The 26,917-nt window shown below is 36.8% G+C and overlaps 1 protein-coding gene across 1 annotated transcript in view; it reads right to left on the bottom strand.

Annotated features, from left to right (window-relative positions):
• LOC140604506 (A disintegrin and metallopeptidase domain 3-like) overlaps window positions 1-26,917 on the bottom strand; it is a 110,856-nt gene that overhangs the window by 81,453 nt on the left and 2,486 nt on the right. Inside the window, exons 4-7 of the mRNA XM_072775746.1 lie at window positions 26,652-26,734; window positions 11,658-11,713; window positions 10,729-10,764; window positions 4,942-5,020 (exon numbers count right to left, since the gene is read on the bottom strand). Of these exons, the coding sequence (XP_072631847.1) occupies window positions 4,942-5,020; window positions 10,729-10,764; window positions 11,658-11,713; window positions 26,652-26,734 (254 nt within the window). The remainder of the gene's footprint in view (window positions 1-4,941; window positions 5,021-10,728; window positions 10,765-11,657; window positions 11,714-26,651; window positions 26,735-26,917) is intronic.

A 26,917-nucleotide genomic window follows, 5' to 3' on the forward strand; every position in this document is an offset into this window, starting at 1 on the left:
CTCGATAAAATTGACAGACCTCCAGCTACATTAAGAAAAAAGAGAAAACACAAATAGACAAAATGAGAAATGAAAGCAAATTAAAACTGATGTCACAGAAATAAAAAGGATCAAAAGAGAATACTATTAACAATCACACACCAACAACTGAATATGATAGAAAATGGACTTGTTCTTAGAAACATAACAACCGGGGCAGCCCAGGTGGCTCAGTGGTTTAGGGCCGCCTTCGGTCCAGGGCGTGATTCTGGAGACCCGGATTGAATCTCACATTGGGCTCCCTGCGTGGAGCCTGCTTCTCCCTCTTTTTTTTCTTTTTTTTTTTTTAATTGGAGTTCAATTTGCCAACATACAGCATTACAGCCAGTGCTCATCCCAAGTGCCCCCCTCAGTGCCCATCACCCAGTCACCCCAACCCCCCGCCCACCTCCCCTTCCACTACCCCTTGTTCATTTCCCAGAGTTAGGAGTCTCTCATGTTTTGTCACCCTCACTGAACCTTTCACGCATTTTCTCTCCTTTCCCTTTACTCCCTTTCACTATTTTTTATATTCCCCAAATGAATGAGACCATATAATGTTTGTCCTTTTCCGATTGACTTATTTCACTCAGCATAATACCCTCCAGTTCCATCCATGTTGAAGCAAATGGTGGGTATTTGTCATTTCTAATGGCTGAGTAATACTCCATTGTATACATAGACCACATCTTCTTTATCCATTCATCTTTTGATGGACACCGAGGCTCCTTCCACAGTGTGGCTACTGTGGACATTGCTGCTATAAACATCGGGGTGCAGGTGTCCCGGTGGGATTGAGTCCCATGTCAGGCTCATGGAGCCTGCTTCTCCCTCTGCCTGTGTCTCTGCCTCTCTCTCTCTCTGTGTCTCTCACATTATTAGCAAATAAACCTGGTCATGAATAAAAAGAATTGTATAGCAGGACCATGTTGTAGCTTTTCTAGATATGCAATATTGTTTTCAGTATTTGATCATCAATCAGTGTAATCCATCATATCAACAGGCTGACAAAGATTTATGTGATCTTATCAACTGAAGCAAAAAAAAAAGGCACTGGGTACAATTAGACACACAGTTTGATATAAAAAAGTCTTAGAAACCTAAAAATGGAGAATGTCCTCAACTTTATAAAGAATGTTTAAAAACAACCCTACAACTAACATTATCCTTAATGGTAAAGAGTAAATAAATTTTCCTTAAGATTGGGAACAAATGAGGATGTTTTCCCTTCCTATTGTGATTTGAACAGTACTGGAAGTTGTAGCAAGCACAGAAAGGCAAAGCAGTGAATAAAAGCACACAGATTGAAAACAAAAAAAGGAAAAATTTTCAAGTTTGTAAATGACAGGTCTATGTAGAAATCTCAAAGACTCTACCCAAAAAAATGAAAACAAAACAAAAATCATCATAGAATTATGTAACTTCAGTAAGTTTGAAGGACATGAGAATAAAACAAAATGCGTTTCTGTATAATAACAAATATATAAATACTGAAAATACAATACCATTTATAATGGCAACAATAAAATTAAATACTTTGGCATAAGCCTTAAAAAAAGATATGTACAGAATCTAAATGCTAAAATTACAAAATGCTAATAAAAGACATGTAAAAAAAGACCAAATAAATGGAGAGACTCACTGTATTCATGGATTGGAAGACTCAACATAGTGAAGATGTCAGTTGTCCCCAAAATGATGTATAGGTTTGACATAATGTCTATCACAATCCTATCAAGTTTGTGTACATAAAGCAGTTTAGTCTAAAATTTGTATGAAATATCAAGAATAGTCTAAAAATCTTGAAAAATAAAAATAAAGTGGGAGAAATCACTATAGTTTACATAAATCCTTAATATGTAGGTAAAATAAAAAAGACAGCATGATAATCACATAAGTATAGACCCATAAAGGAATTGAACAGATTGAAGAACCCAGAACTATATCCACAAAAATATGTCCTACTGACTTTCTGACTTAGATGCAAGAGCAATTTAATGCACAACAGTCTTTTCTATCAATGATGTTGAAACAAATACACATCCTCAGTCAAAAGAATGAAATTGGATTCAAACCTCACACCTGATACAAAGCTAATTGTTCACTTTTATATCAAAGTGAACAATTAAATATAAATGAAACTACAAAATTTTTAGGAAAAAAAACCAGAATCTTTAAGAACTAAAGTTATATGAAGTTCTTAGGTTTGATAACTAAACCACTACTCATCCAAAGTTGATAAATTAACCCTCAACAAAATTTAAAATTTCTGATCAATGAGAGACCTTATGAAAATGATGAAAAGGTAAATTACAGACTGAAAATAAATATTATCAAATCACATATCTGGCAAAGAACATGTATTTAGATTACATAAATTGCTCAAAAGTCAACAGTAAAAAACCAACCAATCCAATTAGAAAATGGGTAAAGGATATTAATAGACATTTCACAGAAGATGACAAATAAGCACATGAAAATATGTTCAACATCACTGGTCATTAGGAAAATGCAAACCAAATTACATGAAAAAAATCACTACACATCTATCACAATGGCTAAATTTTTTTTTTAATTGTGATAATACCAAGTGGTGGCAAAAATGCACTCTTTCTCTCTCATACACTGGCATTGGAAATGTGAAATAGTAGAGCTACTCTGAAAAACAGTTTAGTAATTGAACAGAGGTTTGCTGGAGGGGAAGTTGGTAGGGCTGTAGGGTAATTGGGTGATGGGTATTAAGGAGGGCACTTGATAATGAACACTGGGTGTTATATGCAACTGATGAATCACTAAATTCTACTCCTGAAAGTAATAAAACAGTATATGTTGACTAAATTGAATTTAAATAGAATTTTTTAAATTAAATAAACTCACACTTATCATATGACCTGGTAATCATATTCTTGGATATACATTCCAGAGAATTAAAAAATTATATCCACACAACAAATTGCACATGAATGTTCATATAAACATTCTTTTTAATAGCTAAATTAGAAACAACAAATATCTCTCAATAGGTAAAGTGTGAAAACATTTAAACCTGGCATGGGAATGTAGTTATTAAGAAACTCAATTTTTTAAGTAGATTTCAAGTGATTGAGATTTTCTATTATTTCTCCCCTCAATTTTGATAAGTTACCCTTTCAAAGAGGTTGCCCATTTCATCTAAATTATCAAATTTATTGACCTAAAGTTTTCATAATACTCCCAAATATTTTATCTTCTGTATGACTAGTCATATCTCCCTTCATCCCTAATATTGATGGAATTTGTTTTTGTTCTGGGTCAGTCTTACTAAGGGTTATTAATGTTATTAGTCCTTTTAAAGAATTAAATTATGGGCTTAATTTTTTCCTATTCTTTTTCCTTTTTCTATCTCATTGATTTCTACTCTTATCTGAATTATTTCCTTCCTCTACTATGCTTTAACCCTTTATAGAGTATTTCATATTGTATTGTAATTAATTTGATGGCAACCTTCCTTAATCCTCTTGTTGCTGAGTTTTAGCCCTCGGGGTACGGAATGAGGGTGATAAGAGTATCTCTTACTCTAAAGCTTGGTCTTTCCTCCTAAGGATTAGGGTTCTGGGCTCAGCTGAATGTCTGGGGTTTTAGCAAAGTCACTCTACTCTGTCCAGGCTGAAAATCCAACATCTCCTGATTCTGTTGGACAGTTAGTATTACCTCCATCTTACTCTCTGCTCTTCAGTAGAGTCTTACCCTCTTCAGTAGAGCACACAGGCAGCCTAATCGTTAGTCAAGGACGTAAGGACAACTCCCCTCCCTGCAAAAAATTCATACATCTGACGGCCCCTCTCTCTGGTCCTGTGTCATCCCAGTTGAAGCTGCATCAGCAGCTCTGGTCCAAAGTCTGCAAGCTCTGCTTGGTCCCAACTCCCTATGTATGCTATGGTTGAGACTTTATCCTCAGTCAGAAGGGCCAAGTTGAATGTGACTCACCTTCTGGGTTCTCTTATCTCTCAGAAAAAAAATTTTTCCTGATCTGCCTATTGCCAAATGTCTCAGAACAGGTGTCTTTTGTATTTTGTTCTGTCTTCTACTTACAGATGGCGACAATGTTGCAGTAATTATTTTTAATTTTATTACCTCTCAACTGCAATATAGCAATAGAATTTGACCCTTCACTTGCATTTACTTCTTGCCAATCATCTGTTCTCACAAAGTAAATAACTCACTAATTTTCTCAGATACTTAAAAATTTCTTGAACCCTATCTGCAATTTCAGATCAATACAAACTCCTATGTTTCACACGTGAACCTCTTCAGATTCTGTACCCAATATGCTTTGACATCCTCACTCTTTCCATAAGGCGGTTCTTTCTATTAGGTCTTTCCGCAAAGTGATTTCCACCACTTCCTCCATTGCTCAGGTCCTAGGACATTTCAGTTAAAATGACTCTGTGTTTAGGGGATTCTTATTCTTAGCTCCTTAACCCACTTTCTCTCTCTCTCTCTCTCTCTCTCTCACACCCCTGCTAATACTTCTGATAGTTTAAACGACCTTTTTACGTAAAAGATTCCTTGAGTTCCAAATGTGAAAAGCAGTTGTTCCTTTCAATCTGCCTTCATAGTAAAGCCACATTACATTTGGGCTTCTGATCTGTTTGCCCAATCATACTGTGGGGTAGAAAGCATTCTTTTTCTTCTTGCCAATGGTATCTTAATGATATTTAAAAAGTAAATCTAGGGGATCCCTGGGTGGCTCAGCGGTTTGGCAGCCTGCCTTTGGCCCAAGGCGTGATCCTAGAGTCCCGGGATCGAGTCCCACATCAGGCTTCCTGCATGGAGCCTGCTTCTCCCTCTGCCTGTGTCTCTGTCTCTCTCTATGTCTCTCATGAATAAACACAATCTTTAAAAAACAAAAAAGTAAATCTACACAGCATAAAGAAAACTTACCTTTTCAAAAGAAGAATCTGGATACAATTTTCCTAATTTGTTGTATGCATACACCAGGAAATGAGGGTCTAAAAATGACCTAATTCAACCAAAGTAATGACACTTCATGTAATAGTAACATTAACAAAACCAGAGTCATGAAATTAAAATTTTCATTCAATTTTACAAGCTCAAATATCCAAAAATTAAATGGTCTCCTCTCTCCATTATCTTATTTGCATTTTGATAGCATATTTTGTATGTAATAAAAAATAATAAGCAGCATAATCAGATAGCATCAGGGACATCATAATGACATAGATTTATGTATACTAGAAACCAGGACTTCTTGATTCCTATGGCAAAGTTTTCTTTTAGATTCAACAATCAATCTCATTGCATAAATATGTTAGCTAATATTTGCTAACAAATAGCCATAGATTGATAAGAAAAAAATATGCTTTTTCCAATAGTTTCCATGAAATTATACCATGGTAAAAATATGCTCCAAATTCTCAATGCCTCAAAACAACAGTGAATGCTCTTCACAAGTTTATTGCAGGTTCAGCTCCATCTGCCTTCATTCTGGAACCTGGGAAAAGACATACCTTCTACCCCTGGAACATACCTTTCTTTGTAGCAGAAGGCAAAAAAAAATTGTAGAAGCACACAACAATTCCTAAAGCCTTTGTTTAGAAGCAGAAGACTAGGAAACCTGAGGGCATGATCCCGGGGTCCTGGGATAGAGTCCTGAATCAGGCTCCCTTGCCTGGAGCCTGCTTCTCTCTCTGCCTGTGTCTCTGCCTCTCTGTGTGTCTCTCATGAATAAATAAATAAAAAAAAATCTTAAATCTTATTTATTCATGAGAGCCACAGAGAGAGGCAGAGACACAGGCAGAGAGAGAAGCAGGCCCAATGCAGGGAGCCCGACGCGGGACTCGATTCCGGGTCTCCAGGATCACACCCTGGGTGGAAGGCAGCGCCAAACCAATGAGCCACCCGGGCTGCCCAGTAAATAAAATCTTTTAAAAAAAAGGGGGGGCGGGTGGAACATATACATCTTCCCCAGCCTCCCCACTCCCCAGGTCTTGGATCTGTGTTTATGCCTGCAAAGCCAACTTCCTGAGTTTGTGTTCCCCCAAGGCCCCAAGGTTAGAAGTGCCCTGTCCTTGATTAAATGCTCTGCTATTGATGCTCTGTGATTCTTAGTACTTTTGAAAAAGAGATCTTATATTTTCATTTCATGCAAATCATGCAGCCCATTCTATGGCTATGTGACTTTGGCCAAAAAGATGCTAGCTGACTTGATTCAAACAGAGTTTTGAAAAAGCTCTCCTGCTTTTGTATTTTTCATCTTGTTTGTCTGCCATCCCCATGAGAATATGCTTTGATCAGCTTTCTGGAAGATGGAGACAAGTGGAGCACAGTCAAGGTGCCCTAATCATACCTAGATCAGTCAACATTCAGCTGAATGAATGAATCCAGAATCTAGCTGAATGAAAGAATCCTAGACCATTGAGCAAGCAAGCCTGGTCACCATTAGCAGAACTACTATTGTTACTCACACATAACCCATAAGTGTGAGCAGTAGATATTTACTATGTTAATGTGTGTGGTTCTGTTTTTGGGGGTTGTGCTTTTTGTGCAACAGTTTGTATAATATTTTTCAAGATTCATTCATACTGATGTGTGCAAAATGATAGTTTTAAATATATAACTATCAAATAAATATATCTCATTTATTATTTATTCACCCATATTTATAGCAAGAAAAGGTGTATTGTGGATATCCTTGGCCATGACTTCCTGGGCACCAGTGAAATTGATGGGTTATAAATGATACAATTCCCAAGAGTGCTATATACCACCCACTTTTACTTGAGGGTTTATACCAGTTTTTGCTTTTGTCAATCATTCAAAAGCATTTTTGTTCTCTATCTTATCAACAAAATTAGTATCTTCACTTATTTATTTTTGTTAATTAATGGATAAGAAATGCTATTGTAAGGCATTTTAATATATGCTAATGCTTTATTATGCTTTATTTATTTTTGTTTAAAGATCTTATTTTGATTTATTTATTTGAGAAAGAGGGAGAGACCACAAGCTGGGAGAGCTGCAGAGGGAGAGGGAGAAGTAGTCTCCTTGCCAAGCAGGGAGCCTGACTGAGGTTTTGATCCCAGGACTATTACCTGAGTCAAGGGCAGATGTTTAGCCTGACTGAGCCATCTAGGCACCCCTTATTCTGCTTTAAATAATGCTTTTAATATGTTTTAATTGTTGTTTAGGAGTATCTTTTTGAATATTCACTGACTACACTAATTGAATTTCATTTCCAATGTTTTGTTTTCTCCTTGCGTTTTTAGTTTTAATCATTTGTTTCGAGTTATTGTCAATCCATGGTTTATCTGTTTAAATTTTTTCTTCAAGATCAAATTGTGGGAATTTTTATTTACTGTAGACGTCAACCCTTTATCTGTTCTCTTTTTTTTTAATTTTTTTTTATTTATTTATGATAGTCATAGAGAGAGAGAGAGAGGCAGAGACACAGGCAGAGGGAGAAGCAGGCTCCATGCACCGGGAGCCCGATGTGGGATTCGATCCCGGGTCTCCAGGATCTCGCCCTGGGCCAAAGGCAGGCGCCAAACCGCTGCGCCACCCAAGGATCCCCCCTTTATCTGTTCTATATGTTGCACAAACACTGCCAGCCTGTTGTCCTCCCCCCTTCATCTTTGTGGGATTCATTGCTATAAAAGTGAAATTTTTATGTAATCATATGTTCATTATTTTTATAGGTTTTCAGATTTCTCTCATGTCTCTCTTATTCTGAACTTGTATCATAATATTATGATAGTATTAAAAATTATTTTATATTTAAGATGTAAAATCTTTCAGTATTTTACAACTGTATTGCATTTTCCAAATTTTACCACTGCTTCTTTTTTTTTTTTTAATTTATTTTTTATTGGTGTTCAATTTACTAACATACAGAATAACCCCCAGTGCTCGTCACCCATTCACTCCCACCCCCTGCCCTCCTCCCCTTCCACCACCCCTAGTTCGTTTCCCAGAGTTAGCAGTCTTTACGTTCTGTCTCCCTTTCTGATATTTCCCACACATTTCTTCCCCCTTCCCTTATATTCCCTTTCACTATTATTTATATTCCCCAAATGAATGAGAACATATAATGTTTGTCCTTTTCCGACTGGCTTACTTCACTCAGCATAATACCCTCCAGTTCCATCCACGTTGAAGCAAATGGTGGGTATTTGTCATTTCTAATAGCTGAGTAATATTCCATTGTATACATAAACCACATCTTCTTTATCCATTCATCTTTCGTTGGACACCGAGGCTCCTGCTTCTTTTTTTATTTGTGATTTTATGCTGACTTGATTATTGTATATTTATTCTACTTTCACATTGTTTTCTTCAGATAGACTATGCAAATGGCATGTTTTCTGGATCTGTGCAGAAATATGCAATGTACCTTTTGTTCTCATAACTGAATAACATCTTGGCAGTATGTAGAATTTTGAGTCCTATTCCTTTGCTATTAATTTTTATAATACATGAAATAATTCATCTTATATCAGTTTTCTAGTGTGTGTTTTGTACATTTGAGTACATGTGCATGCGTACATGTGTGGCTTTACATTCATCTTCCCTAACGTGATAAATCCCTTAATTTTTCATTTTAATTTTAAATCACCACATATTTTTTAAAATTTTATGGAAATCAAAAAAATATGGAAATCTATAGTTTATTCCTGGGTCTTATGGATCTGCCCTCTTTATAGTATAGTTTTCCTCCAACTATTTTCAAATCTCTATTTTGGCTGTGTTTTTTACTACAAAATTTGTTCTCTCTATTGACTAAAACTAAGTTGTGTCTTTTTAATTATGCTTGTCAGGAATCTGTTGAATTTCCTTTTCCTGGGAGATGCTTCTGGATTCCCATTTCAACCACCTCCATTGACATGCTTAGTTACAAAATATGGCTCTGACCATATTCCAGGTACTCACACCTAAAGCAACCCAAGCCACTCAGCATTGTCTCTGAATACATGTGGGATATGGTCTGATAAATAGCAGTATTTTTTTTTTTCTGGGAAGCTCTCTAGTTTTGTTATTTGGATTGAGGAAAGGAAGAGCTGTCAGGAGTGATAAAAGATGAAGAAGCAGATCTGAAATGAGAAGGGGTGAAAGTGCACATTCCATGAATGTGCTGGTCTCTCTTTGATTCTGGCCCTGAACTGCCCCTTGGTGTTTGGAATCCTTAAGAATCCCAGTCTCCCAGCAATAAATAATGGTGTCAGGCTGTACCATAACAATCACTATCTTCTCTGCAAGATGACACTTTGGTACCAGTTATATGAAGTTTGTCTATAGAAATCATTTAGCTTATGAAATTTGAGCAAGGGACTAATCTTCCAGAGTGGACTCGATCCCAGGACTCCAGGATCACAATGTGAGCTGAAAGCAAATGCTCAATCACTGAGCCACCAGGCACCCCTATGTTCCACCTCTTGAAGATAAGAACTCAATGTTTTATGGCAAAGATTGAAGATACAGAAAGAAGTAAAGAATTGGGGTCACCTTAGTGGCCCACCATATTCAGATAAATAAATTATATAAAGGAGTATTGTGCCATTTATGTTTGTTTAAGGTAATACTCAAAACATGATGATTCATATTGAACTCTAGGCATACAGATGAATGAAAAAAATATGACAGTATGTGTCAGTATCACAACTATAATTAGCACTGGGGAGTGAAAGAACTGAATATGTCTAAGGATAGGAATAATAGATTTCACTATTACCTACCATGTACACTTTCTAGAAAAATATATAAACAAAATGCTTACATGTGTGTCATTCATGGTGAAAACCTAATTGCTTATATTCTCAGAATTTTCCTTTTTATTTTTAACCAAAAAAAATGTCAATGTAAAAAATTCGGGACTAATATAAACTATGGACTTTGGGTGATAATGGTCATCAATTATAACATATATATCACTCTGGTGAGGCAAGTTCATTACAGGAAAGGACATGCATGTGTGGGGTCAAGGGGTACACAGAAACTATACTTTCCCCTTAATTTTACTGTGAACCTAAAACTGCTCTGAAAAATAAATATTGAATAGGAAGGAGGAAAATGCAAATGGCTAATAATTGTTTAGAGAAGTTATTGAGGGAAATATAAATTGGTACAAAGATGCAATATAATATTTTAGCATATCTCACATACTTTTGAAAATCTAAACTGATTTCAGAAACTGAAAATATCTCTCAATATCCTAATACAAAATGTGAGTAATAAAGAAAGTTGTTGTGAACATTAAATCAGTTCCTACATGCAAACTGCTTAGAAACATGCCTGGTAAAGAGTGCCTGGGTGGCTCAGTTGGTTAAGGGATCAACTCTTGATTTTGGCTCAGGTTGTGATCTCAGGGTCATGAGACATAGCCCCGTGCTGGGCTCCACACTGAGAATGGAGTCTGCTTAGGATCCTCTCTCCCTCTACCTCTTTTCCTCCTTGCCCCCACCACATGTGCACACACTCGCTTTCTCTTTCTCTCTGGAAAAAAAAAAAAAAAAAAAGGAAGGGAGGGAGGGAGGAAGGAGGGGAGGGAGGGATGAAAAAAGATAGATTCCTGGCAACTGGTATGTGCTCTATAAATGTCAGTTACTTTTGTTGTTGTTATTATTATTATTATCATTCATACTTCTTGACTCAGAAACCCATTTCTTGATATCAAGTCTACAAAACAAAATCTCTATTACGTAAGAATATACATACAAGGATGTTTGTTGCAGGACTCTATAGTAATAATTCCTGGAATGAAACTCATTATTAATATTACATACAGTGAAATGTTATCTCTTAAAGAATGAGTTAAAATATATATAGCAAGAAAATGAACACCATTATTAAATAAGATCTGCTAGTGACAAAACAGTATTTCCATTTGTGTAAAAACAAACTCTTTTGATAGGTTCATTTAAGGGAGACATGAAATTTAGAATAGAAAATGGTGAAAATATACACCAAAGATTATTAACATTGGTTTCCTCAAACAGAAAAATTAAAGAACACAAAATTTAAGAGATTAAATTCTATATTATTCCAAGATGAGAAAAATTATGGTGTATTACCAAGTAGAATGCTTAAAATTACATAAGTATATAAAATGACATGAAAACAAAATTAAACATACAAATAAAATTATTTCCCGAATGTTATTGTAGTTATATTTCAAGAAATTGCATAGAATAATTGTAATTTATCTAATATACATTAATATTTATATCATTAAATTAGAATTTGGCTTCAATATTAGATTTAAAATCTCAAGAGGAAGACTTGAAATTCAAATCTGTCATAAATCACAAAGATATAACATATTAAATAAATACAATGATCATGCTCTTTAGACTCAATATAGAGTACTAATTTGAAAAATCTAAGTAGCGAAAAAGAATGGGGTGCCTAGGTGGCTCAGTTGGTTAAGTGGCTACCTTCAGCTCAGGTTATGACTTCAGGGTCCTGGGATACAGGCCCATGTTGGGCTCCCTGCTCAGCACAGAGCCTGTTTCTCCTTCTCCCTCTGCGCCACCCACCCCCCCACCCGCCACTTGTTCTCTCTCTCTCTCTCATAAATAAATAAATCAAATCTTAGAAAAAAAGAAACAACAAAGAAGGGCATGAAAAGAAAAATGACCACTTACTGTTTTTTAAGATGGAGAGTATAGGTTTCCCTGTCAATTTTGATGGCATAAGTGACCTACAATAAAGTATTCAGAAAGTAATTAGCAGAAATCTAAAATTCTTAAGTCAAAAGCCACAATTTTTTAAATGTCAGTATTCATTCATGTAAACAAATGGTATCACAAATGTCTCAAAATTATATATATATATATAAAGTATATAACATATATATATTACTATCTTCACTCTTGGAATGTGACAGAATTAAGTATAATTAAATTTAAATACAATTAGGAGTTAACTCTTTCAAAACTAAGAGAATTAGTTATTAGCATTTATCATCATATGAAATTTTAATTTAAAATGGTTACATTTAGAAATGCTGAGTAATCTTCCGAAATAAATTTTATTAACTTTTTTCTACTTTCTGATTTCTAGCCCAAATAAATTGAAAATTAAAGACTACTACACAGGTTGTGTGGAACTGAGATGGCAGAGAAGTAGGAAAACCCTAGGCTTGCCTCATCCCGAACACTGATGGATAATTCTAACCAATCACTCTGAATACCCAAGAAATCATCTGAGGACTGCAGGACTAGAGGAAAGAGGCCACATTGTGGAAGGTAGGAGGTGTGAAGATGTGGTTTGGGGGAGAAATGGACTGCAGGTGCTGCAGAAGGGAGGAAGCCCTAGTCACAGAGGGAAGCGAGACAGAGAGAGAGGAGCATACAGGGGATAGCGCAAGGAAAACATTTTCCCAAAACCATTGACTGGCAAAATGAGAGGGACTGATTTTCAGAAGGTTTTACAACCAGCAGGGCTCAAAGACTGGAGTCTAAGAGTGTGCACCCTGAGGGTGCAGTGCTCCTGTGGAGAAGGAGGGTGGAGAGCCCAGGAACAGACATTGCCATCTGAGGATCCCCAGGATGCACAGGGAGAGACCATTCCCCTTCTTGGAGTGCATATAGGAGAGAGAGCATTGCCCCTCTAGGGAACAAAACAACCAGTGGGCACCATTACCCTCCCTGGCCCCTCAGCATAGATGCTGAGGACACCTATCACAGACTGCTGCACTTTACTCCAAACTCTGCACCCCTGTGCTTTGGCTGTGACTGCCCTTCTGGGACGAATCTGCATCAGTCCCAGAATAGCAAGATCCTCCGCCAGAGGACCAGCGTGGTTGGGTCCACACCCGCCCATATCTCTAAAGTTTGGAGTTTTAAAACTCAGCTGTCCTGCCTTGGATAGATCCCAAGGTGCACTGTGCTGCCAGTCTGGCAGGTGGCCCGACACAGACAGGGTGAAAGCAGCATTCTGAGGGATGCCTGGGACCAGGATGGAAGACTGTTTGCTCTTCTGGGAGGTCTTCCAGGAAGCAGCAGGTGTGAACTCCTCTCTCTAGGGACAAGAGAGCTGGCTGGTGCCATATCTCTCTTCCACCCTTCAGCATAAACTTACTTCAGTAAGCAGCACACCACCAACACTGTCTGCCTGAAGTTCTTACACCAAGCCCCGCCCCCTTGAGCTCTACAGGTGCCGCCTTTCTCAGGCCACTGCACCTGAGAACCAGAGCAGTGGGCCCATCTTCAAGAAGACTAGCACAAACCCTTGCACATACCATGCCTATTGAGCATAGGGTCCTGAAAGCTTCAGTTCTTAGGTCTCTTTTAACAAGCAAACCAGTGCACATTTAATCAAAACTTGCCATGCTCTGGCCAAGGTCCAAACACTCCCCACTGCAGGCAAGGAAAAACTCTGCAGAGGACTGACCTGAGGGAAAGAGCAGCCAAAACACAACAGCAGAGTACATGCAGCGTACACCAGAGACACTTCCTGAAGTGGCAGGCCCTGGACAGCATATGGTCTCTTCTTCATAAAACCATTACTCTTAGGAGCAGGAAACATAACAAGTTTTCTAACACAGAGAAGACAGACCTACACAAAATGCCAAGATGGAGGAATTCATCCCAAAAGAAAAAAACAGAAAAGGTCATGGCCAGGGATCTAATCAAAAAAGATATAAATAATACACCTGATCAGAATTTAAAGCAACAATCATAAGGATACTAGCTGGGCTTTAGAAAAGCATAGAAGACACCAAGAATTCCCTTATCACAGAAATAAAAGATCTAAAAAATAGTGAAGCCAAAATGAAAAAAGTGATAACCAAGACTTGAAATTGGATATAATGATTATGTGATACAGAAGATAAAGTTATGGAAAATAATGAAGGTGAAAAGAAGAGGGAAAGAATACAGGACAGGTCCCCTTTTCAGATTAAAAAGAAAAGAAGTATCTCCTAACTGTAAGAACATATTTCTTCTCCATGTCTTCTTTGAGAATTGCCTCAGCTACAGAGGGTCACCTCTTACCAAGTCACAACTTTCTGAGACGGCCCACGTTTACCTAGAAGTCCCCTCATCCCAACTCCAAATACTGATGGGCAATGCAAGCTTCACATTTTGCCGAGACCCAGTTGAGTCTCCATCTCCCCTTCTTACTTCCTCCCCTCCCCTTTCACAGGGGTTCATCACAAGAGCATACTCTAATAAACTGCCTTCACAGGAATCTTCTCAAATACTCCATCCCAAAGAATCTAATCTGTGACATCATCATAATACATACCTGTTCTTCATGGCATAGCATGTTGTTAATAAGGGTAAATTTTCCACATTTGCAAAGAATATGAATTTTGTCATTAGGGTACAGTTTTCTGTATAAGTCATTTTAAACCTTCTCATGTTCAGTCCTCTGCAAGTTTGCAGCTATTGAAAAAGGTGTGTTGACATCTCCCTAAATTATTGTGATATTATTTCTTTCTCCTTTCGTCTGTAGTTTTTGACCTTACAGATTTTAGAACTCTATTGTTGGTATAAAACCTATTTAATATGGTGATATCTTCAGGATAAATTATCATTAAGGTATCTTTCATTTCTTGAAGTGTTTCTTTATCTGATATTGTTGTAGTTGCATCAGCTTACCCGTGATGTTTCACTTTTTTAATATTTAGCATTTGGTCCATTTTGATGTAATAGTTAGGTTTTCTAAAAAATGTTTCCTAATCATTTAAAATTTAAGGATGCTTTCTGAAGGACAAAAGTAAGTTGCAATTTTCAGAGATTTACTGGCATTTATTTCACAATGGCTATTGCTAAAAGTAATTGTATAAATGCAAACGAAATGGAAAACAAATTGATTTAAGTACCAGTTCTTTAGTATCCCTCCTCTTTCTATTGTTTGAGAATAAATCTGTGTAATTCCCTTCTAAATTATGGATTTTAGGTAGGTAATGACATCACCATATAACAAAGTTACTCAAAGCAGAACCATGGTCTATGTGATAGCTGATCTATGTCTTATCTTTTAAACCCTACTTTTTAAATATTTCTTAACTTTTTATATTTTAAATTACTGAATAAAATGGAAATAATATGCACCTCTGTGTTACTCTGATCCTAAAATAGAATTATATAATGTGTAAAACATTAAGTGTGATATTAGTTATAGCTTTGGTTGATGCTCCCTTGTTCTCTGGAGCCATTTAAACACATTGAGGCCATTCTCTTCCAAAGAGAAGTATTATGTACATATTTGGTGAACATGTATGTATGAATATGTGAGTAATTTTCTGAAATGCTCTTTTGGATACATTTATTGATATTTAAGAATATGTTAGTGTGGTAGTTTAATTTTTTCTACTATTAAGACTTTAACAGAGAAAATCTACTTGGTCATAATATTCTATAATTATTTGCTACTTTCACTTTTTAAATATTTTAGTTAAGTGAAAGGACCTATAATTCCCCTTTCTCATATTTTACTTGGCCTCTATTAAAGGTACATCAATATTTTTAAATGTTACTAAATGATCTGAAGGATTAGTTAACTTATGTTCTATTCTGTGTTCTAGTCTCTAAAAAGGATATATCATTTTTCCTTGAATTTTGTCTAAAAGTTTAAAATAAGAGTATCCAGGTGGGTTAGTTGGTTAAGTATCCAACTCTTAATTTTGGCTAAAGTCATCATCTCTGGGTTCTGAGATCAAGCTCCTCATGATGCTCCATGCTGGGTGTGGAGCCTGCTTAATATTCTCTCTCCCTCTCTCTCTGCCCCTCTCTTGTCCTGTCTCTTTCTCTCTTTAAAATCAATCAATCTTAAAACTACCTGATGCATGGGATTTTCTGGCAATTTATTTAATTACTAATTCAAATAATTTTATGATTATAAGTATAATCAATCTACAAGCAGATATTGTATTTCTGCCTGAGTCAAAAGAAATGTATTTGGGTAAAAAAAAAAAATCAAGATTGGAGACTTACACTAAACTTATAATCACAAAAATTAAAAATGAGTGTGCATATATCTAAAAATTAACTAACTTCAAATTTCCTATCTCTAGAAATGTAGGTGGACATTCACTTTCTCAAAAATTCTCTGTGCTATCTATATGTCCCAGAAGAAAATGACAGAGAAAAGAGGACAGAAAATTTAATTGAAGAAATAATAATTGAATATATTCCAAATCTGTAGAAGGAAACAGGCATTTAGATCCAGGAGGCACAGAGAACTTCCATTAAAATCAACAAAAGCAAGCCAATACCAAGATATATTGTAATTAAATTTGAAAAATACAGTGATAAAGAAAAAATGTTAAAAGCAGCATGACAAAGTCTTTAACCTACAAAGGAAGACCCATAAGTTTAGCTGGAGATTCCCCAACAGAAACTTGGCAAGACAGAATGTAGTGGTATGACAAATTGAAAGTGCCAAATGGGAAAAGTTTGCAGCCAAGAATACTCTATCAGCAAGGCTATCATTCAGAATAGAGGAGAGATAAAGTGTATCCCAGACAAACAAACACTAAAGGAATATATTATCATTAAACCAGCCCTGCAAGAAATATTAAAAGGGATTTTTTGAGTGCAAAGGAGAGTCTAAAAATGATAAAGGCAAGAAAGTATCAGAGAAATCACCAGAAACAAAACAAAATAATAAAATGGCAATATATACATATTTATCAATAATTACTTTGAATGTAAATGGACTAAATTCTCCAATCAAGACACAGATATTAGAATGGACAATAAAACAAGATCCATCTAATGGTACATTCAAGAGACTCAATTTTAGACCTAAAGACAACTGTAGAGGAAAAGTAAGGAGATGGAAAAATATTTATTATCTAAATGTATGTCAAAAGAAAGCCAGAGTAGCAAAACTTTTATCAGAGAAGTTAGACTTTAAAATAGAGACTGGGGATCCCTGGGTGGCGCAGCGGTTTGGCGCCTGCCTTTGGCCCAGGGCGCGATCCTGGAGACCCGGGATCGAATCCCACGTCAGGCTCCCGGTGCATGGAGCCTGCTTCTCCCTCTGCCTGTGTCTCTGCCTCTCTCTCTCTCTCTCTCTGTGACTATCATAAATAAATAAAAATTAAAAAAATAAAAAATAAAAAATAAAATAAAATAAAATAGAGACTGTAGCAAGAGACAAGTATGGCACCATATCATCATAAAGGATACAATCTGACAAGAGCTATAACAAGTGTAAATATTTATGCCCCCAACATGGAAACACAAAAATATATAAAACAATAACAAACCTAAGGAACTAACTGATAATAATGCAATAATAGTAGGACACTTTAATACCACACTCACATTAATGGGCAGATCACCTAAGTGGAAAATCAACAAGGAAACAACTTTGAAAGACCCACTGGGGCAGCCTGGGTGGCTCAGAGGTTTAGCGCCACCTTCAACCCAGGGCATGATCCTGGAGACCCAGGATCGAGTCCCACGTCAGGCTCCCTGCATGCAGCCTGCTTCTCCCTCTGCCTGTGTCTGTGCCTCTCTCTCTCTGTGTCCCTCATGAATAAATATGTAAAATCTTCAAAAAAAAAAAAAAAAAGACCCACAACAAGATGGATTGAACAGATATATTCAAAACAACCCATTAAAACAGAGGATATACATTCTTTTCAAGTGCATTTGGCACATTCTCCAGAATAGATCACATATTAGTTCACAGATCAGGCCACAACAAATGCAAAAGGACTGAAATCATATCATGCACCTTCCCTAAGCACAAAACTATGAAATTAAAAATCAATCACAAGAAGGGAAGGGGCAAAATGGTGGAAGAGTAGGGGACCTCGTTTAATTGGAGCTGTTGAATTTAAATAGATAACTGTCAAATCATTCTGAACACCCATGAATTCAACTTGAGATGTAATAAGAGAATTGCTGGAACTCTACAAATAGAAAAGTGACCGACCACTTGAAGCAAGGTACAAGGTGTGGAGAAGTGAATCCTAAGCAATGTATCAGAAGATAAACAGCGATGGGAGGAAGCCTCCATAAGCCAGCTACTGGAAAGTGATATAGCCCCAGAGTACAAAATTGGAACCCTTAGAAATCTACTCCAGTAAGAGACATCCCTGCCTGAAAGGTGCTCAGGTGGTGAAATGGGGCAGAATATTAGTTGGGACAGTGTATCTCAGGATCCCCACAGCTGGAGAAAGAATGAGGATGCCTGAACCTGTCGAGTTCCCAGGCATCAGAGCAGGGAATTTGGCTACAATCAGCACAGCAAGCTCAGGAGTGGGCTGTCAGCACAGTTTGCCATACACCTCAAGCTGAGGCCCAATTGGGTAACTGCTCTCCCTGTGGGGACCCTATAAAGGGTAGGAAAGTAGGGACCCCCTGTCTTTCCCTGGGAGGGACAGAGAGGATGTGCACAGGACTGGGCAGCAGCTCTCAGTATGGAGACCCTGTAAAGGACAGTAACAGGGTGATCCTCCATCTTCCCCTGGGAGAATCAGTGTGGGCACGCTCCACAAGAGTCAGCAGAGTTTGAGACACATAAAAATGAAGATTGCTTATGTCTGAGGGTTTACTGAAGACAGAAAACCTCAACCTTTCAGCTCTGGGGCTGGAGATCAGGTCATCGCTATTTTTGTTTTGGTCCTCTAAAGAGTTGCAGAAAGCTTTCAAGGAACAAAAGCCACACAAAGCAACCCAAAATAGCTTATACTGAGACTGGCCCTCTGCCAAGGGTCAGTGAACGCCACCCAGCAAAAGACACCTGAGAATCAGCACAGTAGGCCCTTCCCCTCAGAAGACCAACTGGAAGAACAGTTGAATAGCAAACTTTATGGATCTCACAGTACTGGAAAGCTCCAGAGGTAGGGGAAAAAGCTATAAAGAATTCAAGGTTATTTCTCATGATTTATTTATCTTTTGGTTTAAAATTTTCCATTTCCTATTCTTCTTCCCCTTTTCAACTAGTTTCTTGTTTTTCCAAACTCTGATTTAGGTCTTTTTTTAACTTCCATTTTTTACATCTACATTTTATAGATATATTCCTACATTTTATAGATATATTCTTCATTTTTGGTATCCTTTCACCTATTCAATTATATATATTATATATATAATATAATTATAATATATATATATATAATGTTTTGCTTTCTTCACAATTTTAGGATTTAGTGTTTTCTAACACAGAGACCAAAATACACTCAGGACCAAATGGATCACCCTGTTTTGTCCACCCTGTGAGATTATATTCTCTACTCACCCCACCCACCCCCCTCCAGTTTTTTCCTTTTCTTTCTTTCCCTTTTCTTTTCTTTTCATTTTCTTTTTCTTTTTCTCTTCTTTTTTTGGTTTCTGACCTCTTTGGATTTGTCTAGTATGTATTTGCATAGGTCATGGTTGATATCATTTATTTTTTTCATTCATTCATCTATTTTTCTCTGGGAAAAATGACTATAAAGAGGAATTCAAAACAGAAGAAAAAAACTAGAGGTAATCCTCTCTGCCACAGACCTAACCAATAAGGATATAAGTAAAATATCAGAGCTGGAATTCAGGACAACAATTATAAAGTTACTAGCTAGACTTGGTAAAAGCATAAATGACACTAGAGAATCTCTTAGTACAGAAATGACATCTAATCAGGCCAAAATTAAAAATGTTATAACTGAGATGCAGTCTAAATTCGATGCTCTAACAGCTAGGGTAATGAGGTGGAAGATAGAGTAACTGACTTAGAAGAAACTTGATGCAAAGGAAGGAAGCTGAATAAAAGAGTAAAACAACAATGGACCATGACAGGAGGCTTCAAGACATCAGTGATACCATAAAACAAAAAATTATATATATTAGAATTATTGGGTTCTCTGAGGGAGAAAAAAGAGAGAGAAGAGCAGAAGGTATATCTGAACAAATCATAGCTGAGAATCTCCCTAATCAGGGGAGGGAAATAGCATTCAAGACCAAGAGGTAGAGAGGACCCCTCCCAAAATTAATAAAAATTCATGAACACCCTGAATTATAATAGTGAACCTTGCAAATTTCAGAGATAAAGAGAAAATACTGAAAGCAGCTTGAGACAAGAGGGTTAAGACAATCTATAGGGTTAAGACACAAGGTATCAGATTGGATAAAAAATCAAGACCCATTGATACAAGAGACTCTTTCTGGCCTAAACACTTCCAGACTAAAAGTGAGGGAGTGGAATTCCATTTATCGTGTTAATGGACCTCAAAAGAAAGCTGGGGTGGTGATCCTTATATAAGACAAATTAGAGTTTAAACCAAAAATTGTAATAACACATGACGAAGAACACTATGTCATAATTAAAGGGTCTATCCATAAGAAGCTCTAATGATTATAAATATTTATGTTCCTAACTTGGGAATAGCCAGTTATTTAAAACAATTAACAACAAAATTAAAGAAACACATTGATAATAATACAGTAATAGTAGGGGACTTCAACATCCACTCACAGCAATGGACAGATCATTTAAGAAGAAGATCAATAAGAAAAGAATGGCTTTGAATGACACACTGGACTACATGGACTTTACAGATATATTCAGAATATTCCATCCTAAAGCAATAGAATACACATTCTTCTTGGGTGCACATGAAACTTTCTCCAGAAGAGATCACATACTGGGTCACAAGTCTCAACTGCTACCAAAAGATTGGGATTATTCCCTGCATGTTTTCAGACCACAATGCTTTGAAACTTGAACTCAGTCACAAGAGGAAATTTGGAAAGAACTCAAATACAAAGAAGCTATAGATCATCCTACTATAGAAGCAAAGGGTAAACCAGAAAATTAAAGAATTAAAAAAAATTATGGAACCTAATGAAAATGAGAACATAACTGTTCAAAACCTTTGGGATACAGCATAGACAAACCTAAGAGGGAAGTAAATTGCAATACAAGCCTTGCTCAAAAAATTAGAAAAATCTCAAATACACAAGCTAACTTTACACCTAAAGGAGGTAGAGAAAGAACAGAAAGTAAAGACTAAACACACAGGATAAGAAAAATAATAAAGATTAGAACAGAAATCAATGAAATAGAAACCAGAGGAATAGTAGAACAGATCAACAAAATTAGAAGTTGGTTCTTCAAAAGAATTTGACACCCCTAGCCAGATGTGTCAAAAACAAAATAGGAATGATACAAATTAATAAAAGCATGAAAGAAAAGAAATCACAACCAACACCAAGGAAATTCAAACAATTTCAAGAACATATTATGAGCAATTATATGCCAACAAATTAAGGAATCTGGAAGGAATGAGTGCATTCGTAGAGATGTACAAACTACCAAACTGAAAAAAAGAAGAAATAGAAAATCAGAACAGACCCATAACCAGCAAGGAAATTGAAGCAGTAATCAAAAACCTCCCAATAAACAAGAGTCCAGGACCAAGTGGCTTCCTAGAGGAATTCTACCAAACATTTAAGGAAGAAATAATACCTAGGCTTCTGAAGCTATTTCAAAAAGCAGAATAGAAGGAAAACTTCCAAACCCTTTCCATGAGGCCAGCATTACCTTGATCCAAAAACCATACAAAGACCTCATCAAAAAGGAGAATTACAGACCAATAGCCCTAATGAACATGGATGTCAAAATACTCACCAATATACTAGCCAAGAGGATCCAAAAGTATATTAAAAGAATTATTCACAATGACCTTGCATCCTGGGATGCAAGGGGGGTTCAATATTCACAAATCATACAGCATTATACATCACATTAATAAATGAAAGGAAAAGAACCATATTATCCTCTCAACTGATACAGAGAAAGCATTTGACAAAGTACACTACTCTTTCATGATTAAAGCTCTTCACTGAGTAGGGATAGTGGGAACATACTTCATTATCATAAAAGTCATACATGAAAAGCCCACAATGAATATAATTCTCAAGGAGAAAAACAGATCTTTTCTCCTAAGGTCAGGAACATGACAGGGATGACCACCCTCACCACTGTTGTTCAACATAGTACTAGAAGTCCTAGCCTCAGCTAGAACAATAAAATAAATAAATAAAAGGGCATTCAAATCAGCAAAGAAGTAGTCTAACTCACCCTTCATAGATGACATAATACTCTATATGAAAAACCCAAAAGACTCCACCCCAAAATTGCTTGAACTCATACAGCAATTCAGCAAAGTGAGAGGATACAAAATCAATGCACAGAAATCATTTATATTTCTATGCACTAACAATAAGACTAAAGAAAGAGAAATTAAAATTTTTTAAAGATTTTATTCATTTACTCATGAGAGTTGGGGCGGGGGGGGGGGCAGAGACATATGCAGAGGGAGAAGCAGGCTCCATGCAGGGAGCCTGACATGGGACCCAATCCCGGGATTCCAGGATCATGCCTTGGACCGAAGGTGGTGCTGAACCGCTGAGCTACCCGGACTGCCCAAGAAATTAATAAATTGATCCTGTTTACAACTGCACCAAAAACCATAACATACTAGGAATAACCTAACCAAAGAAGTAAAGGAACTGAACTCTAAAAACTACAGAACATTTATGAAAACAATCGAGGAAAACACAAAAAAAAATGGAAAAACATTCCATGCCCATGGATTGGAAGAATAAATATTGTTAATATGTTTATGCTAAAAAGATTGGACCAGAAAAACAGAAAAAAACAAATAAAGGGTTGAATCTCCAGGAAAAAAAAAAAAAAAAAGTCTATGCTACCCACAGCAATAAATACATTCAATTCAATCCCTATCAAAATACCATCAACATTTTTCACAGACATGGAATAAATAGTCCTAAAATTTGTATGGAACCAGAAAAGATCATGAACAGCCAGAGGAATGTTAAAAAAGACCAAGGCTGGTGGCATTACAATGCTAGACTTCAAACTATATTACAAAGCTGTAATCATCAAGGCAGTTTGGTACTGGCACAAAAGCAGACATATAGATCAATGGAACACAATAGTGAAACCAGAAATGGACTCTCAATTTCGATGGTCAACTAATCTTTGACAAAGCAGGAAAGAATATACAAGGGAAAACAGCCTCTTTCTTCAAGAAATGGTGTTGGGAAAACTGGACAGCCACATGCAGAAGGATGAAACTGGACACAACAGACTAAAAATGGATGAAAGACCTAAATCCTAGAGAACAGAGGCAGCACTTCTGTGACCTCAGCCACAGCAACTTCTTGCTAGACATGTCTTCAAAGGCACAGAAAACAAAAGCAACAATGAACTATTGGGACTTTATCAAGATAAAAAACTTTTGCACAGTAAAGGAAACCAAAGGCAATCAACACAATAGGAGGAGATACTTGCCAAATAACATATCTGAGAAAGGCCTAGTATCCAAAATCTATAAAGAATTTATCAAACTCAACACCCAAAGAATAATCCAGTCAAGAAATGAGCAGAAGATATGAACAGACATTTCTTCAAAGAAGACATTCAAATGGCCAACAGACACAAGAAAAAAATGCTCCACATCACTTGGCATCAGTGAAAACAAAACCATAGTGAGATGCCACCTCACACCAGTCAGAATGGCTAAAATTAACAAGTCAGGAAAGTACATATGTTGGTGAGGATGCAGAGAAAGGGGAACTCCCTTCCTCTGTTGGTAAGAATGCAAGCTGGCTGGCTGGGGCATCCCTGGGTGGCTCAGTGGTTCAGCACCTGCCTTCGGCTCAGGGCGTGATCCTGGGGCCCTGGGGTCAAGTCCCACATCGGGCTCCGCGCATGGAGCCTGCTTCTCCCTCTGCCTGTATCTCTGCACCTCTCTCTCTCTCTCTCTCCTTTCTCTCTCTCTCTCTCTCTCTGTCTCTCATGAATAAATAAATAAAATCTTAAAAAAAAAAAAAAAGAATGCAAGCTGGTGAAGCTACTCTGGAAAATAGTATGGAGGTTTCTCAAGAAGTTAAAAATAGAAGGAAATGACCCAGCATTTGCACCCAGCATTGCTGACTCTATAAGCCAGCAATTGCACTACTGGGTATTTACCCCAAAGATACAAATGTAGTGATCAAAGGGGCACCTGCACCCCAATATTTATAGCAGTGATGTCCACAATAGCCAAACTATGGAAAGAGACCAGATGTCCATTGACAAATTAATAGATAAGGAAGATATGTATATATACATACATACACACATACACACAATGGACCACTACTCAGCCATGAATGAAAGAAAGAAAAAGAGAAAGAAGGAAGGAAGGAAGGAAGGAAGGAAGGAAGGAAGGAAGGAAGGAAGGAAGGAAGGAAGGAAAGAAAGAAAAAAGAAAGGAAAGGAAAGGAAAGGAGAAAAGAAAAAAGAAAAGAAAGAAAGAAAAAAAAGAAAGGAAAGAAAAGAAAAGAAAAGAAAAGAAAAAAAAGAAAAGAAAAGAAAAGAAAGAAAAGAAAGACAAGAAAAAAGAGAAAAGAAAAGAAATCCTGACATTTGAAATGACATGGCTGGAACTAGAGGATATAAGGCTAAATGAAGTAAGTCAATCAGAGAAAGACAATTATCATATGATCTCACTCATATGTGGAATTTAAGAAACAAAACACGGTATCATAGAGGAAGAGAGGAAAGAATAAAACATGGTATCAGAGAGGGAGACAAACCATAAGAGACTCTTAACTCTAGGTAACAAATTGAGGGTTGCTGGAGGGGATGAGGGTGGAGGAATCGGTTAACTGGATGATGAACATTCAGGAGGGCAAGTGATGTAATGAGCACTGGGTGTTTTATGCAAGTGATGAGTCACTGATCTCTACTTCTGAAACTAGTAATACACTATGTTAGTGATTTGAATTTAAGAAAGAAAGAAAAGAAAAGAGGGACGCCTGGGTGGCTCAGCGGTTAAGTGTCTGACTTTGGCTCAGGTTCTGATCCTGGAGTCCCTGGATCGAGTCCTGCATCAGGGTCCCTGCACAGAGCCTGCTTCTCCCTCTTCTATGTCTCTGCCTCTCTCTCTGTGTCTCTTATGAATAAATAAATAAAATCTTTAGGAAAAAAAACAAGAAAGAAAAGAGATGTGGTGTATATATACAATGGAATATTAGTCATCAAAATGACTGAAATCTTGTCAGTTGCAACAATGTGGATGGAAGTAGAGGTTATTATACAGATATTAAGTATTAAGCAAAATAAATTAGCCAGATAAAGACAAATACCATTTATTTCACTCATATGTGTATTTTAAAAAACAAAAAAGATGAACTTAGGAGAAGTGAAGGAAAAATAAGATGAAAATAGAGAGGGAAGCAAACCATAAGAAATGCTGGACTCTAGGAAACATGAGGGCTGCTAGGGAGGTGGGTGGGAGGATGGGGTAACTGGGTGATGGGCAATAAAAAAGACACTTGATGGAATGAGCACTGCAACTTATGAAACCCTGAATTCTACCCCGGAAACTACTAATACACTATGCATTGACTAAATTGAATTTAAATAAAACAAACACATGGAAACAAATGAAAATGAAAACACAATAGTCCAAACCTTTAAAAACCTTTAAGATGCACCAAAAGCAGTCCTAAGAGGGAGGTATATAGCAATAAAGATCTTCCCTGGGAAGCAAAGAAAATCTCAAACAACCTATCCTTACACCTAAAGGACAATTAGTGAAACCTGAAAGCATCACAAGAAATGAAAGAGGATTAGGAGAAATAAATGAGACAGAAACAAAACAAGACAAAAACAAAAACAAACAAACAAACAAAAAAACAATAGGTCAATGAAACCAGGATCTGGTTGTTTGAAAAAAATAATAAAATTGATAAGCCTCTAGCTAGGCCTATCAAAGAGAAAAGAGAAAGCAACTAAATAAATAAAATTACAAATGAGGGAGTAAAAAATAACAACCCATGCTACAGAAATACAAACAAATATAAGAGAATATTATGAAAAACTATATCCCAACAAACTGGACAACACGGAAGAAAATGGATATATTCCAAGACACATAAACTACCAAAACTGAAACAGGAAGAAATAGAAAACTTGAACAGAGCAATTACCAGCAAAGAAAATGAATCAGTAATCAAAATCTCTGAACAAATAAAAGTCCAGGATGAGATGGCTTCCCAGGCAAACGCTACCCAACATTTAAGGAGTTACCAAAACCAGATGAAGATTCCAATAATAAAGAGAATTATAGACCAATATCTCTGATTAACACAGATGTAAAAATTCTCAATAACATACTAGCAAACTAAATTCAACAATACATTAAGGAAATCATTCACCAGGATCAATGGTGGTGAATTTACTCCTGGCCTACAAGCATGGTTCAATATTCACAAATCAATGTGATACACCACTTTAACAAAAGATTAGATAAGAACCATACGATCCTCTCAATAGATGCAGAAAAAGCATTTGACAAAGTAAAAATCCATTCACGGCAAAAACCCTACAAAGTAATTTTAGAGGGAACATACCCCAACATAATAAAGGCCGTATATAAAAAACCTACAGTTAATTATCATCTTCAATGGGGAAAGACAGAGCTTTTCCAATATAATCAGGAACAAGGCAAGGATGTCCACTCTCACCACTGTTATTTAACATAGTGCTAGAAGTCCTAGTCAGCAGACAACAAAAATAAATAAAAGGCATCCAAATTGGCAGGGAAGAAGTAAAACTTTCACTATTTGCAGATAACAAATATTTTTTTCATTAAAAAAAAGTGACTTCTTAATTACATGTGTTTTGAAATCTTCACCGTCATTGGTACTTGTCCCAATCTTCCGTGGCACGGTAATTTGTAGAAGGGATGGTTCAGGATCTACAGTAAGGACAACATGTGTGAGCATTCCCCAGTGCCCGGCCGCATCCTGATTCTTCACTTCTCCTCTCACACCACCTCACTCTGAAGCTCCAAGCCCCAACACACACACACACACACACACACACACACACACACAGGGGCACGCACGCACCCACCACAAAATCAGACTTTGTACATCCC

The sequence above is a fragment of the Canis lupus genome, chromosome 15, assembly GCF_048164855.1.
Source record: "Canis lupus baileyi chromosome 15, mCanLup2.hap1, whole genome shotgun sequence".
Classification (NCBI taxonomy): domain Eukaryota; kingdom Metazoa; phylum Chordata; class Mammalia; order Carnivora; family Canidae; genus Canis; species Canis lupus.